The sequence below is a fragment of the Chionomys nivalis genome, chromosome 7 (genome assembly GCF_950005125.1).
Source record: "Chionomys nivalis chromosome 7, mChiNiv1.1, whole genome shotgun sequence".
NCBI classification, from domain to species: domain Eukaryota; kingdom Metazoa; phylum Chordata; class Mammalia; order Rodentia; family Cricetidae; genus Chionomys; species Chionomys nivalis.
The window spans coordinates 15,370,421-15,385,402 of NC_080092.1; the positions used below are offsets into that span (position 1 = coordinate 15,370,421).

A 14,982-nucleotide genomic window follows, 5' to 3' on the forward strand; every position below is an offset into this window, starting at 1 on the left:
CCGTTTGGACAGTGGCATTACGGTTACATCTGACAGCTTTTTATGGCTGTGATAACGTACCAGAGAAAATTAGCTTCAGGGAAGGAAGGTTTGTGTTGGCTCAGGGCTCCAGGTCTCAGTCTGTCTGGTAGGGCTTAGGCCCTAGGGTGCACTAGAACATCTCAGTGTGGGAAGCAGGTGGCAGAGGAAGATGCTTGCCTCGTGGTTATTGGATAGATGATGCACAGATGAATGGATGGATGGATGGATGGATGGATGGGTGGGTGGGTGGATGGATGGATGGATGGATGGGTGGACAGACAGACAGATGGAAGCACAATCCTAATTACTCTTATTAAGTAAAAACCTGGAGTCAGATATTAGGGTGAGAGCTTAAAGATCAGTGAAGTACAGCAGCAGTCAATAGAGAGACTTCTTACCTCTATGAATCTTCAGGCCAAATGGGGCAGAGATCCTGTCTCTACCTCCCTAGTGCTGCGATTAAAGGTGTGCACCAGAACCACCTGGTTCTGTTTCTCTTTTGAACTTGTTCAATCCCATGTAGTCCAGGATTGAGGTGGCATTTCCAATGTATTTTAATAAGTAAAGACTGCCTGAAGATCAGAGAGTAAAACAGTCCCGTTGGTCAGCCTTACAGACCAGATTATGATAACACACACCTTTAATCCCAGTAGCCACACTAGTTGTCATAGAAATCAGGTGGTGTATTCCTTTAATGACAGTGATGCATGCCTTGATCCCAGCCCTAGAGAGGAATATAAGACAGGGCGAGACAGCTCTCAGATGCAGTCTCCTTCTGAGATTCCAGGAGGTAGGATTGCCATTTCAGACTGAGGTCGAGGTAAGAACCAGTGGCTGGCTATTTTGCTTTTCGGTTCTTCAGGTTGAACCCCAATTTCTGTCCCTGAGCTTTTATTAATGGTGTATCCCAGGATGGCCTTGAACTCCTGATCTTCCTACTTCCTCCTCCCAAGTGCTAGGATTAAAGGTGTATGCCACTACTGGCTGGCTTCTATGGTTAACTAGTGGCTAGCTCCACCCTCTGATCTCCAGTTAAGCATTATTTGTCAGAAACAAACAAAATATCACACGACAGACAGACAGACAGACAGATAGATTAGACAGACAGACAGATATATAGAATGAATACAAGGGACCAGGGACAAGATTCCCTTCCAGGACACACCCCAGTGACTTACTTCCTCCAGCTCATTCCCCGCTCTTAAAATTTTCATTTCATTCCAACAGTCCCTTGAGCTACGAACCCACTAGTGGGTGAATCCACAGATGACACTGGAGCCCTCATATCCAATCTCCTCTAACACTGCTGTCCTGTGGACCAAGCCTTTAAGCAAAGGGCCTCTGGGGACATTATAGATCCAACTAAGACATGATGTAAGATGTTGACCTTTGGGGACACTTAAGTAAGGGGCACATGAGACCTCTGTGCTATTTTTGCAATTTGGGGCTAAGTACAAAATTATTTCAAAATGGATAAAGATATTTTTATAATTCAAATGGAAAAAAATTGAAAGGAAGCCACCAATTAAAATTCCATTTACTCTGTTTTGGGAAGAAGCCGGGTCCCTGCAGGCACCTGAATTAGAGGTGTGTTTTAATACACGCTTGCTGCGTGTTGGGTGGCAAGCTGCACTTTCGGCTTGTTGAGGGCAGCACGAGGGACAGGGAGGTACCGAATTAAGCTGTAACAGGGAGGTATGACCCTGGACCAAGGCATAAGAGGCAAAGCTCTAGAAAGAGTGATACCAAACGGCCACTTCCAGTCCAGGCTGGGCCCTTTGACATAGATATTTAGCGTTGTCATAGTAACCCTGGCAGGCACTAGAGTCCCACTCTCCTGGGGAGATCTGAGGCTCAGGTGGAGGGAACCTGTTCAACATCACTGAGCTCCGAGCAGCAGTACTGATCCTGGCACTTTGTCCCCAAGTCATTGTCTTTCCACCACTCCACACTAGTGGGAAGTGAGCTAACGCTCCCTCCCTTAGACCGAAGTCCCAAGGCTTCGTTCATTTCCTTTTCCAAGGATGCTGCCTGGCAGGCGAGAGGAAATCTCAGAAATCCCTCATTCATTCAGCAGACATGTACTAAACATGTAAACACGTACTGAATCCTGCAATGTTTTAGAAGGTAGGGGGAATTAACTGCCGAAGTAAATATGGTCCCTGCCCTCAAAAAGCTGCCAGCCTCATAAAGCTTTGGGCTCCTCAGCAGAGGTCACCTGAACACAACATGTGACAAAGATCTATTCCCACGCAATAGACAAGCTGGAGAGGGGCAATGGGGTAGAGGGAGAACAGAAAAAGAACCTGGTTTCAGAGGTGACCACAAGACAAGTGAGTCAGGAGTGACTGTCCCTGGGAAACTGGGCCACCAGGAGGCTAGTGAGAGGCCCGGGCATGTGACTGACGAGGAAGTGAGCTGTGCATCCTCTCTGGCTTGAATTAGTCAGGCTCTCGAGAGGTGATGCGATCAGTCTTGACCACTCTGCCTCAGAGAATGTGGAAGAAAGGGTGAAGAGCAAGGGAGGGAAACGGGATGCTCGCTGCGGCCTTGGTGCTAAGGTTACCTGGGTTCTCATTTGTCTCAGGACCAACCTGAGGTAGGTCTTGTCTCATTTCACACATGGAGATGAGAGAGGCTCACGGTTTGGCTAAATTCACACACAAAGTACCTCAGCAGGGATCTGCATGAGGCCTTTCACATTCTCACTGATTCTTCCTGGCGCAGGAGAATGCATGTCACTCTAGGGGAAACCCTTAGGAAGAATGTTCACGACCGCCATTGTTCAGTCTCACACAGAGAAAGATGAAGGGTGTGCTCATTGTGAACCTCTACTGAAATCAAATGCTTCTTCCCTGCCCTTCCCTTGGCCTGGGAGTTTATTAGCCTTTGCCTTGCAGCCAATGAAGAGATCAGCACAAGAATGAGGCCTAGAATTAGGCATGCTGGAGCACACCTTTGACCCAGTACTTGGGAGGCAGAAGCAGGTAGATCTCTGAGTTCAGGGTCAGTCTGGTCTACAGAGCAGATTCCAGGACAGCCAGGGATACAGGGTGAGGTCCTGTTTTAAAATTAAAAAATAAACAGATAAACAAGCAAACAAACGAGGTTCATGAGCAGGGATAGTGCTCTGTTGACAGACTGTTTGTCTAGCACGAATAAAGCCCTTGGTATGCCCCCTAACACCATATAAACTTGGTGTGTGGTGCCTACCCGGGAGCTGGAGGATCCAAAGTTCAAGGTCATCCTCAGCTACCCAGCAAGTTTGAGATCAACATGGGCTACCTGAGACACTTTTCTTTAAAAGAATGAGGCCTAGAGCTGCCTTAAGAGCCCAAAGGAAAGTACACACTTGTACACTCAGCACTTGGGAGGCCCAGCACTGGGGGAGAGAGGCAGATGGTTCCTCGGGTTGGCTGGCCAAGCGAGCCAACACAAAGCATCTTAGGTTCAATGAAAGATCTCGTGGACTGTGGCGAGGCTCAGCAGCTAAAGTGCTCAACATACAACCAAAAGGACCAGAGTTCAGATCCCCAGAACCCACATAAATACTGCCAGGCTTGTGTTCCACCTGCCATCCTAACCATTAAATTTGGAGACCCCGCTTCAAAAGAGAGGACCGGAGAATGATGGAGGAAGATGCCCAACATCAACCTTGGTCCTCTACATGCACACATATGTACACTCTCCTTCACACATGAACATGCATGCACACCACCACACAAACACATGGAAAGAAGGAAAAAGGCAGGGGTAGGGGTGAAGTGATTGAGGAAGCAACTACTGCCAACCTCTGGCCTCTGCAGACACGTACAAAAGTGAACACACATACACAAAAAAAAAAAAACCCAAACAAGACAAAAACCAACTAACCAAACAACAAAATAAGCCAAAACCCAAAATAAATCAATAAGCCCCTAAAACACGATTGGCAGGTGGAACAGACAGTGGTGGCATTGGGTGACATGTACATGTTCTATTTTGATGGAGATTTCAGGACTCTTTTTATGAGACAAAATAAGCTGAAATTAAAGAAAGAGAAGAACCCAGATGGAAAGAAGCCTAGCCTGGTGCAGACACCAACAGGATGGGAGCAAGAAATAGAGTGGGCAGGCCAGACCTTGACCACCCGCTCAACACTCACCAAGGTGAGCTCTAGGAGTGTCCCTGCAGTTACCCTATGTCACCCGCTCAACTTAGGAGAGAAACTAGGGGCCTGGAGCAGAGTAACAGACCCAATTTAAGCATTTAAAACAGAGCCTGGCATGGCAGTATACACCTGTAATACTAGTTACTCAGGATGCTGAGGCAGGGGGATTGCTTGGCTCAGCAAAGGGCCAATTAAAAATGTGTAGGTGTGGATCCATGATATTAGTTACTTTTCCTTTTGCTGGGAGAAGAGCAGCAGAAGGTTTTATTTTGGTTCACAGTTCGAGGGCACACAGTCTGTTACATAAGGAAGGCGGGGCAGCAAAGCATGAAGCAGAGAAGGAGAGGGAACGCTGGCTGGCGCTCAGCTCGCTTCTTCCTTCTCATTCAGTCCAGGATCTCAGGACTTTGGGATCGTGCCACCTGCCACATTCAGGGTGAGTCTTCCCTGTCCAGCTAAACCTTCTGGAAACATCTTCAATGACACATCGAGATGTACATTTTCATGGTGATGCTAAACCCCATCAAACTGACAATAACGATTGGTCATCACACCTAAGCAGCTTTTGTGTCCTATAAAAGATGTCTGCGGGGATTCTCAGGCAGGAATAACAGTGTCTCCCAGAGATGTGGGACACAGAGACAGTTGGGTCACTGCTGTTAGGGTTAGGGTGGTATTGGAACTTAGTGGGTGGAGCGTGGGGATGCTTCTGACCTCCTAGCTGCACACACGGCTGCAGGAGGGGAAATGATTATACCCTGTGTTCACAGGTCTGCAGCTGAGAAAGCCTCGTGAACTAGAACATTACAGAAGGGGGCTCATTTCCTCAACCATCCTGAGTTCTCAAGAGGCCACAGAGGCCGTTCTCCTTCTGCTAATAGAATCATAGCCAGGGCCCTAAAGACCCCACAGACACCAGGATTCGGAAATTAGCATTCTTTCTTAAGAATTCTGGTCTTTTCATTCTGTGTCTAAAAAAGCAAAGTTTATGTGGAAAAACTAGACAAAGTAACCTATAGAAAGAGGTCAACCTGCCTGGGCCAACCTTATGCCCTGATAAGCATGCCACCATTCCACAGGGCACTGTGCAACCCCCTTTCCCCCTCCCCCCCATGCTAAGACGATAACAGCGCTTGGGAACATACGTCAACATCAGCACAGGGAATCAGTGGGAAACAGGATTTACTTCACAGAAATCCAGGCTGCAATCCACCTCCAGCCTATAGAGAGAGGGGGCTGCAGCCCAACCCAAAATAAACACACATGCCTTCTCTGCTCCCAGGCAAGGGAAGCACCACTGGGAGGGTGGTCTGACTTCATCGGTGACTTCCTTCCACAGCAGAATGCCTCAGCTGTGCTATTTTAACTGCATGCTCGGCCTCACTTCTCCCTGCCCTGCAGCTGAATCTCCTCAGCTCTGTGTTTCACTGGATGTGGGCAGCACAGGCAGAGGCTGTGAAATCAGACGCCATTTAGGAGCAAGGCACTGAGTGAAGGATCATTTGTCCCAAAAGTCATGTGAACACACTTAGCTGGACCTTTGGCCTGATCAGCCCTGCCCACTGGCCCGGCAAAGCCCTTGGTGGTGGTGGTGGGGGGGGAGCAGGGAGTGAGGTAGAATGTGCACACTCGTCTCTTTTTGGGCATTCTTTCACCTCACAGAGCATCAGCAGGGCAGGGGTGCATGAACACGATGTACACAGGGATGCTGGGCACAGGTAAATGGGCATACCTTGGCCTGGTGGGGGCAAAGGGAGAGTGAGCCTTGGAACCACTGCGGCTTCCACCCTATGGGAATCCCGAATGGTCATTCTACATGCTACTATACACTTCTACCACCATCTGCTGTGGAGGGAACGAAAGCCTGTCTGTCTCCAGCCCAGGCCAATGAGCTGACACCCCCTATGCTGAGGGCTCACGGTGCTCCAGGCCCTGCCCCTGTGCTCAGGGCTCACTGTGCTCCAGGCCCTGCCCCTGTGCTGAGGGCTCACTGTGCTCCAGGCCCCGCCCCCTGTGCTGAGGGCTCACCTTGCTCCAGGCCCCGCCCCCTGTGCTGAGGGCTCACCTTGCTCCAGGCCCCGCCCCTGTGCTGAGGGCTCACTGTGCTCCAGGCCCCGCCCCTGTGCTGAGGGCTCACTGTGCTCTAGGCCCCGCCCCTGTGCTGAGGGCTCACTGTGCTCCAGGCCCCTCCCCTGTGCTGAGGGCTCACTGTGCTCCAGGCCCCGCCCCTGTGGTGAGGGCTCACCGTGCTCCAGGCCCCGCCCCCTATGCTGAGGGCTCACCGTGCTCCAGGCCTTACACTGTGCTCTTTATCTCACCACTTTAACCCTGTGTAGCAGGTCACGTGTCTCCCTCCTCCCATCCGGACCCTGATTCAGAGCAAGAATTTGAACTCAGTTTGCTGAAGGACATCTGCTTTCTACCCCAGCTGCAATACAGCTGCCTGGAGGAGGGGATAAGTTGAGGGTGGAGGAGGAAGGCCGGTGTGATGAAGACACTAACACAGAAAAGGTTTTCTCCCTCCAGCTCGGCCTTTGAGCTATCACCACGAAGGATGCCTGGTACCCAACTGCGCCCTCTAGCCTATGCATGGCCTCCAGCTTTAGCAGCCTCCACTTCTGCCCCATCATCCCACACGTGACCTCCCAGTCCCAGAACACCCTTTTTGACCACAGAGTCCCGGCCTTTTCTCTCCTTCCCACAAACACCAAGTGTGGCTGAGGAGGAGGAGGTATGGCTGTGGCAGCCACACACCTCCCTCAGCCTCCACCCGGCTATGCTGGGCCAGGTTGACTTTGTCCCTGACTCTTCCCTGGGTCTTGCAAGGCCTGGCTCATTAATGACACACAGGATTTTCCAGGTAAAAACATGAAATAGCATCAGTACAGGGCTGCTCACCACAGCGTCAGTTACAAATGTCTGGAGCCAAATCCCCAGGCAAAGGAGGTGGACAGCGCACGGGCTAGAGGGCACCCATAAAGTGGGATGTACACTAAGGCAATGGGTCAGTGTTAGGTCACTTCCTCCCAACTTTCTCTGAGTCCAGCTCACTTCCCAACCCAGACCACCACTAGCGTGTTTGCATACACGGACAGGCTGGTTCTAAGACACACCAACACGAAAAAGTCATACAACAGTCAAAGTTCCAGCTCTGAAAGAGCAAACAAACAAACAAAAACCTTTTTGGTGTCTTCCTAAAACAAAAAACCAAAGACCTCAGCTCACAAAGATATGCTTATTTTCTCCTAGGTTTATAGCTAGTCCTGCCGCGGCCACGCTGTCTGAGCCGCACAGTCTTGGCATGTGCACTGCGAGTCGGCCATGTTGTACCTGGCAGTACCACATCCCTTGTGATCTGAATAGCGTCCTGCTTTGTGGATATTTTGTACATACTTCGGTGTCCGTGGACATCTCTTGCAGTCCCTAAAATAAATCTCCCTGCGTGCTCACACACCCAGCCCTGTGTAGGAGTAAGCAAATCTTCGTGATCTGAGATCAGGTGGAACTTTTCTAGACTCTCTAAAGTACACTCCATGAAAGAAAGAGTTGATGAATCAGGCTTCATCAACGCTAAAAACGTCTGCTCTCCGAAGAAGAGATGTACTTAAAAAGAACACAGAAAAGCCATGAGGTGGGAAAAAAACCACACACACACACACACGTCAATCATGTGTTTGATAAGACTTGAGTCCAGGCTAAAGAATTCTCAAAATACAGTAAGTGAAAGCGTTGCACTATGAACACCGGGCAAAGGATTTGACTAGATACTTCCTCAAAGACTTACTGATGTCAAAAACCACCTGAAGGGATGCTAGCATCAAAGTTACTGGGGAGGAATCAAAATGGAACCACAGTGAGCTGTCACTATACCTATCCTGAAAGCTGGAAGTACGTTTCAACCAAGCAGCAGGATCTCTCCCGCACTGTCATTGAGAACACAAAATTGTGTGGCCATCTGGGAAGAATTCAGCAAGTTCTTTAAAAGCTAAACATCTACCTTCCTGTCACCGTAAAGGCGTACTGGGTAATTTATGAAAAGAGGCGTATTGGAGCACACAATTCTATCCACGATCGCAGGGCCACCTGGCCACTTCTGATGGGCCGTGCGCTAGGTCACACCATGGAGGAAGCACGGCAAGAAGTTTCCAGGAAGGAGGCGTGCGCGAGAGAGATAGATGGAAAGGTGCCAGATTCCTGTATGATCCGGTGCTCCCTTGGTCACTAGTACAGTCCCTTAAGACCTTGACTCGTTCCCACGAAACCAGCCTGAGTCTCAGACCACAAGGAGTCACAGAAGGACTGACCTACTCTGCAGAAGTGGGGCGCTCACTGATTCCACGGACCTAGCCACCCGCCAGACCCTCTGATGCCTGCAGTGCAGTTAAACTGCTTTAAAACCATAGCACACACTCACTGTATGACCTGGACATGCCACCCCAGGCGTGTGCTAAGGAGATGTGAAGAACTACACGTACTCAGTGTGTCCATGGACATGGGAGTATGCAGTATCCATGAAGTGGGACACGGTGCTGACGGGTGCTCATGACTGAATCTCAGAAAGCATACTGGATAAAGGCAACAAGGTTCAGACAGTGCGATTTCATCCACACTAGAGTCTAGAAAGTGCAAATCACTTTAGAGCCCCAGCAGATGGCAGGTGGGAATATGAAGGAAACTCCAGTGAGTGATGGACACAGTCATCATCTGGATTGTGATGATGTCATGGTCTGCACATATCAAACTGTACAAAGGTGACACATAACTATGTGTCATGTATGGGCTAGTAAATCTGATAACAGTCATGACTGTAACATATCAGATAGTGTAATAAAATCCAGGCCTTCCAAACAGCATCCCAAAACCACAGCCCCTGCTGACCATCTTTCAACATGCGAGGTCACCAGCTTGTCATTCTGAAAACTGGGGAGTAGGGAAAATGCTTATCTGGAATCTCTTTTTAACAATATCTATGTCTAGGTCACCAGACCATTGATGAGGGCAAAGCCCTGTCTTACAGAAGGATTTCCAACAGTTAGTGTGGACAGTCAGGATCAGAAGGCTCACACTGTGTGAGCTCCATCCAGGGGATGACCGTGGAGAATCGGAACCTTAGACAGCCAGGCCAGGCTGCTCTGCCCAGCTCAGCCACCACTGTGCTTCTCGGGCATACCAGTGCAAACACACAACACTACCAGAAACATTTCCTGCCAAGAAAACCGACCTTGGACGCACGCCAGGCTCCCGAGCTCACCAATGACACACGACTCAGAAAGCCACATATGCAGGTGACCAGTGCCCTTCTTGGTCTCTTGCCACATTATTATTAGTATTAGTATTAGTATTAGTATTAGTATTAGTATTAGTATTAGTATTAGTATTAATATTATTATTATTTTGAGACACAGTTTCTCACTAAACCTGGAGCTCATCTACTTGGCTACCACGCCTGGTCCGTGAGACCAGGGATCCTCTTATGGTTGCCCCAACCCCCCACATGCTGCTACACCCAGTTTTTATTTAAATGCTGGCGATCCAAACTCAGTCTCAGGCTTGCACAACAGGCACTTTAGCCTGGGCCACCTCTCCAGTCCCCCAGCCAATGGCGGTTGGTATGAAGTAATACACGGCAGTGAGCTTTAAATTTTAGAATCACAGGGCCAGGCATTCCCGGCTCTAAACACTCCATCCTCATCCCCATCCTCTCATCTTGGATGTGGACGTGACACCCAGGGCTGAGGCAGCTTTCTGGGGACCACAAGGGGCCCATTTTGCTAATAGCAGAGACAGAGAAGTAGGCATCCTTGGGCTGTTGGACCAAAACCCACAGTGGCCTACACCTCCAATCTTCATGCTACGTTAGAAAAACAAAACATATTCAGCCACGTCCGTTTATTTGGGTTTTCTGTTCCTTCAGCTAAGAGCATCCCTTCGAGATAAAATACAAAAGATGAAGAAATAAGAAGTCTTAATTTCCCACTCTGCATCAGCACAAGAACTTGGGCACACATTCCCTCCTCAGCAGTCTCCCCCTTTCTTAAGTGTAACTATGAGAAATTTAATTTATAGAAAGTGGGCACAGGAAGACATCAGCAATAACAATGATTATAATGTTACACTATAATAAATTTGCCAATGTTACTACTCACGTGTTTTAGAGCCACTATTAAGAAAAGGAAACTTCACTCAAATAAACCCTGTGATACTGTGACAGAGGGCCTGAGGACCAGGGTGGTCACATGACTAACGGGCGGGTCAGGCACACAGGTGGATGCTGTGGACAAAGGGATATTATATTCCAGGGTGACAGACCTCATTATGTTATTTAGGGCATGTTTGAGACATATGCGCCATGACTAGAATTTTCCACTCAATTATGAACAACGACCTTTTGTAAACAAAACGTCCTATATCTGGAATGTTCATTAACTCAGCAGCGTGGTGTACTCCTTCAATGACGCCTGCATCCAAGCGTCACCTTCTGGGGAGCCTGTAGCTCTCCGTCATCCCTCTGTGCTCTCTTCTTCACTCTCTGCCTGCAGTTACGTGCACACATGTTCTTATGCATGCCCTAACTCCACCACTGGGCTACACCGTGAGAGCCAGAGCCTCCAGTACCCCACCCCCACCCCTGCACAGTGGAGGCCCAACAGACACTTGCAAGGTGGGGGGAGAGACGGCACTCCTCCAGGTGGAGTCCATACATTCTCCCTCAGAACCCTACAGGAAACATCAGATTCTCAGATTCCTGGCTTGACTGTAGAATGAGCCACTCTTGGTGGACTGGAGCAGGCTCTGGTCCCTAAGAAGTGTAGTCCAGGAGAGGCCCAGGCACCTTAGAACTCCCAGCATGCTCCTGTTGCTGATCTCAAGTATCTCTCGTAAGACCTGGGTACCCCCCTGAGCCACCCTGAGCCAACAGAAGGACGAGAAAGGGGTCTGGGATAGACTGAGTCCCACACCTCCCAGACCAGGAGACACCTGACCACGGCTGACTCCTGCCTGCCACCCAGGGAACCCCATCAACAGATGCAGAAACTGAGGTCCTGAGAAGTTGAACCACTTGCCTAGGTTCACAGAATCAGAAAAAGTTGGGATTCGAGCCTGGTGAGGATCCAAAGGGAGCAGCTGATGACTTTTCTTGACCACGCCCAAACTCCACGTTCACCCCCAAGGGACCTTCGCTGCCCGAGCTCAGCACTGCCCTGTGCTAACAGAAGGCTGTGGGCATTTGGTGGGTGAGTGAAGGAGAAAAGGCACCCCAGAATGGCAATGCTGTACTGCCTGGGGACGCTGGGAGTACTTAGCTGGCAAGGGGCCTTCACCCCCACGTGTCTCCCCAGCCCTGCAACAGCTGGATCAGCTTAGACCCTGGAAGCAGAAGGCACTTGGGGCTTGGCCTGGATTCAGGCTTCCTGATAGTGAACAGGAGCCCCCAAAGTGTTCCCAACTCCCTGAAACAGGATGCTCTGCCTGGCCCCACACCCCCTGCGCAGATGCTATAAATGGAATTGTATTCTTAGAGGGGCAGGACATGCACGGGGGCTTTAAAGTGACCCATCATGGGGTAAAAATACAGGCAGCATTTAAATGCTGAGTGGTGAGAGCTATTCTTGGACTGGGCTCTCATGTTTGTGGCTTCCAGCCAGGGGCAGCCCTCCAGCAGGCTTAAAAGCAATAAACAGGGGGGAAGGTTGTGTGTGTGTGTGTGGGGGGGGAGTCAGTGTTTCTCACTCAGGAGGGCACTGGGGAGGGTAGCACACAGAGACAGCTGTGGAAAGCGCCCTTGAGTGGAGTCTAAACATCCTCTGGGCCTGTCTTTAGGCTCAATGTCACTGAGAGTTGAGAACACCTTTGGACAACATCCTGTGACCTTGGACAGTAAGTCAAGGTGAGGTTCTAGCTAGGACTGAGGTAAAAGGACCAGATGAAGGTTTTAACCAGAAGGTGAAATGACATTTACTGAGCCTGAGTCCTAACTCATATTGCCTCGTCTGATCTTCAAAACTGGATGGGAATTCAAGGCATGACAATTATTAGATTTATCACTATTTTCATTATTAAAAATTAATTAATTATTTTTTGAGACAGAGTTTATCTGTGTAGCCCTGGCTGTTCTGGAACTCACTCTTATAGACCAGGCTGGCTTTGAACTCAGAGATCCATCTACTTGCCTCTGCCTCCTGAGTGCTGGGATTAAAGGCGTGAGCCACCAGCACCCCCCTCTCAGCTTTATCCCTATTTTGATAACAAAACAAAACGAAGGCTCAAAAAAATCCAGAGAAGCAGGGACTCAGAGACCCTGATTTTAGAAAGACAAGCAGAAATAGGTTTGGAGAAAAGGTGGGAAGGCTTAGGGTTGCCAAAGCTCAAGATCACATCATGAGCAGGTGTCAAGGTGGGACTTCCATCTGGGTAGTCTTCAACGCTGAGATAGTAGAGGGGCTTGGGAGGCAACTGTGAACTTGGGAAGTTGAAATCCGCCCATCACATTGTAGTGAGGACAATTCCCATAGTCCTCTGGGAGGGGGCGGGACACAGGGAAAGAATAAAGTGGGCTGCAACAGGCATGGCTACAGGTCATGGAGGACTGTTCTGGCTACAGGTCATGGAGGACTGCTCTGGCTACAGGTTAGAAAGGACTGTCCTGGCTACAGGTTAGGGAGGACTGTCCTGGCTACAGGTTACGGAGGACTGTTCTGGCTACAGGTTAGGGAGGACTGTCCTGGCTACAGGTTACAGAGGACTGTTTCCTATGAGGATGCCTGGAGCTGTCAGTTTCCTGTAACAAATGAAATGAAGCGAGCCATGCTCAGTCTCAGGAGACCTGATTGGCCGGCCTGGGCTCTATCTGCCCCTCTCTCCACCCCATGATCCTGCCAATGCTTCTGTCTCTGAAAGGCCCACTGTGTCCCAGCTGTCCGCTCTGGACCTTTCTACATGCCCCATTCCTTCTGCACATCCTCTGCTCGCCCTCCTATCTACCAGGGCTACCATTCTTCCACATTACTGAGTAGCTGCTAAGGACCAGGCGCTGAGCTAGGTGCTGGGACTACAGCAATGCTACAATCCCAACCTTCCTGCCTGTGCTTCAACTGTGCTCCGGAGGGAAAGAAACATCAGTGAATGAACACGTGTCGGCACTGGTCAGGAATGGAGTCTGCTTTAGGGAGGGCGTGAGGGGAGCGGAGCCTGTAATAGGACAAGGAGCCAAGCAATAGAAACCTGAATTAAATGAGACAACAGCCAAGGGAATTCTGAGGAGAGCATTCCAGGCAGCAAGGACAGCAGGTGCAAAGGCCAGGCGGCCAGTGCACACCTCGAAGGTTCCTGGAATGCTGCGAGGCGAATTCAGGTGGAGTGGAAGGAGCAGACTGATGTCCAAGATAATTCTTCAAAGCTCAGCTCACATACCTCCCTCCCTCCCTGCTGAAGCCAGCCGAACCGCCCGGCCCTTTTGATGTCTTCGGCCCCTATCATCACTTTTGCCATGCAGTCATTAGACCCGTGTGTTGTGTTCAGGAGTGACAGCACAGTCTGTGCTGTCTCAGCTACACTAGTCGTATCTTGTCCTCAGAGCTATGACTTCTCTGAAGACAGGGATCTCCAGTGCTTGCTCCCGCAGTCTTGAGGTGGGAAAATCATCTTGAAGCAACCAAAGGCCAACTGAGCCACAGGCACCTGGAATTGTACAGTGAGCCAGAAGTGTTGCAGCTATGCGATGTGTCCCCTCAGAGAGTCAAGCGGTTTCCTGCCCCACTGATAATGGGAGTCACAAATGGCATGGATGTGGAGTTGGGAACTACAGTACTTACTTCCACAGTTCCTAGTACACCTGGCTTGGCTCTAAGGAAAACCACATGGGAAAACAGAAGCCTAGCGCCAATTCCCCAGAGAAGCATTTATAGGTGGGAGAAATATTCCTTCTAGAAACATCAAGCCAATCAGACCTCATGTGTCTCCAAAGCAGAGAATGCAGAATACAGTTCAGCATGTTCTAGAAATAGAGGGAACAGGCCAGGCAGGCCCTGCCATGGCTGAAAGGGCCCCAGAAAGAACTGGTTCATGGTTAAAACAAAGGGCCCTTAGATCACCAGATCTGGGAAACCCAGAAATCTGGAGGTCTTATGTGAAATTATCAGTATGAAAAAGGTTGCCAACTACTGTTTTAAAATAATAAAAAGGGGCTGGAGAGATGGCTCAGTGGTGAAGAGCATTGCCTGTTCTTCCAAAGGTCCTGAGTTCAATTCCCGGCAACCACATGGTGGCTCACAACCATCTGTAATGAGGTCTGGTGCCCTCTTCTGACCTGCAGACGTACACACAGACAGAATATTGTATACATAACAAATAAATAAATATTAAAAAAAAATTTGAGAAAAAAAAATAATAAAAAGACGGCCGGGCGGTGGTGGCTCACGCCTTTACTCCCAGCACTTGGGAGGCAGAGGCAGGCGGATCTCTGTGAGTTCGAGACCAGCCTGGTCTACAAGAGCTAGTTCCAGGACAGGCTCCAAAACCACAGAGAAACCCTGTCTCAAAAAACCAAAAAAAAAAAAAAAAAAAAACAAATAATAATAATAATAATAAAAAGACATGCCAAGCAAATACCCATGCATCAGATTTGGGCCAAGGACAAGCACTCAACTTGTGAACTCAGTCTTTACTCTTGACAAAGAAACACATCTGTACCAGAACAGAGAGCAAGAGGGTGGAAGCTTGAGAGAAAGCTGCAGAGCTCAATGGGGACTGCCCTCTGGCCCAGAGATTATGACCAGGTCTACAAATCTAGAGGCTGAGCCCTGCCCCAGCGT

General features: G+C 49.5%; 1 protein-coding gene across 2 annotated transcripts in view; it reads right to left on the bottom strand.

The window, feature by feature from the left end:
• Positions 1–14,982, bottom strand: part of Ergic1 (endoplasmic reticulum-golgi intermediate compartment 1) — a 105,019-nt gene that overhangs the window by 54,763 nt on the left and 35,274 nt on the right. Inside the window, exon 1 of one of the 2 annotated variants that reach the window (XM_057776414.1) lies at positions 1,200–1,249. The exons of the other annotated variant lie outside the window; for it this stretch is intronic. Coding sequence (XP_057632397.1) covers positions 1,200–1,213 — 14 coding nt within the window. The 5' untranslated portion in view covers positions 1,214–1,249. Of the gene's footprint in view, positions 1–1,199; positions 1,250–14,982 lie in introns of those variants that run through there. 2 annotated transcript variants of the gene reach the window in all.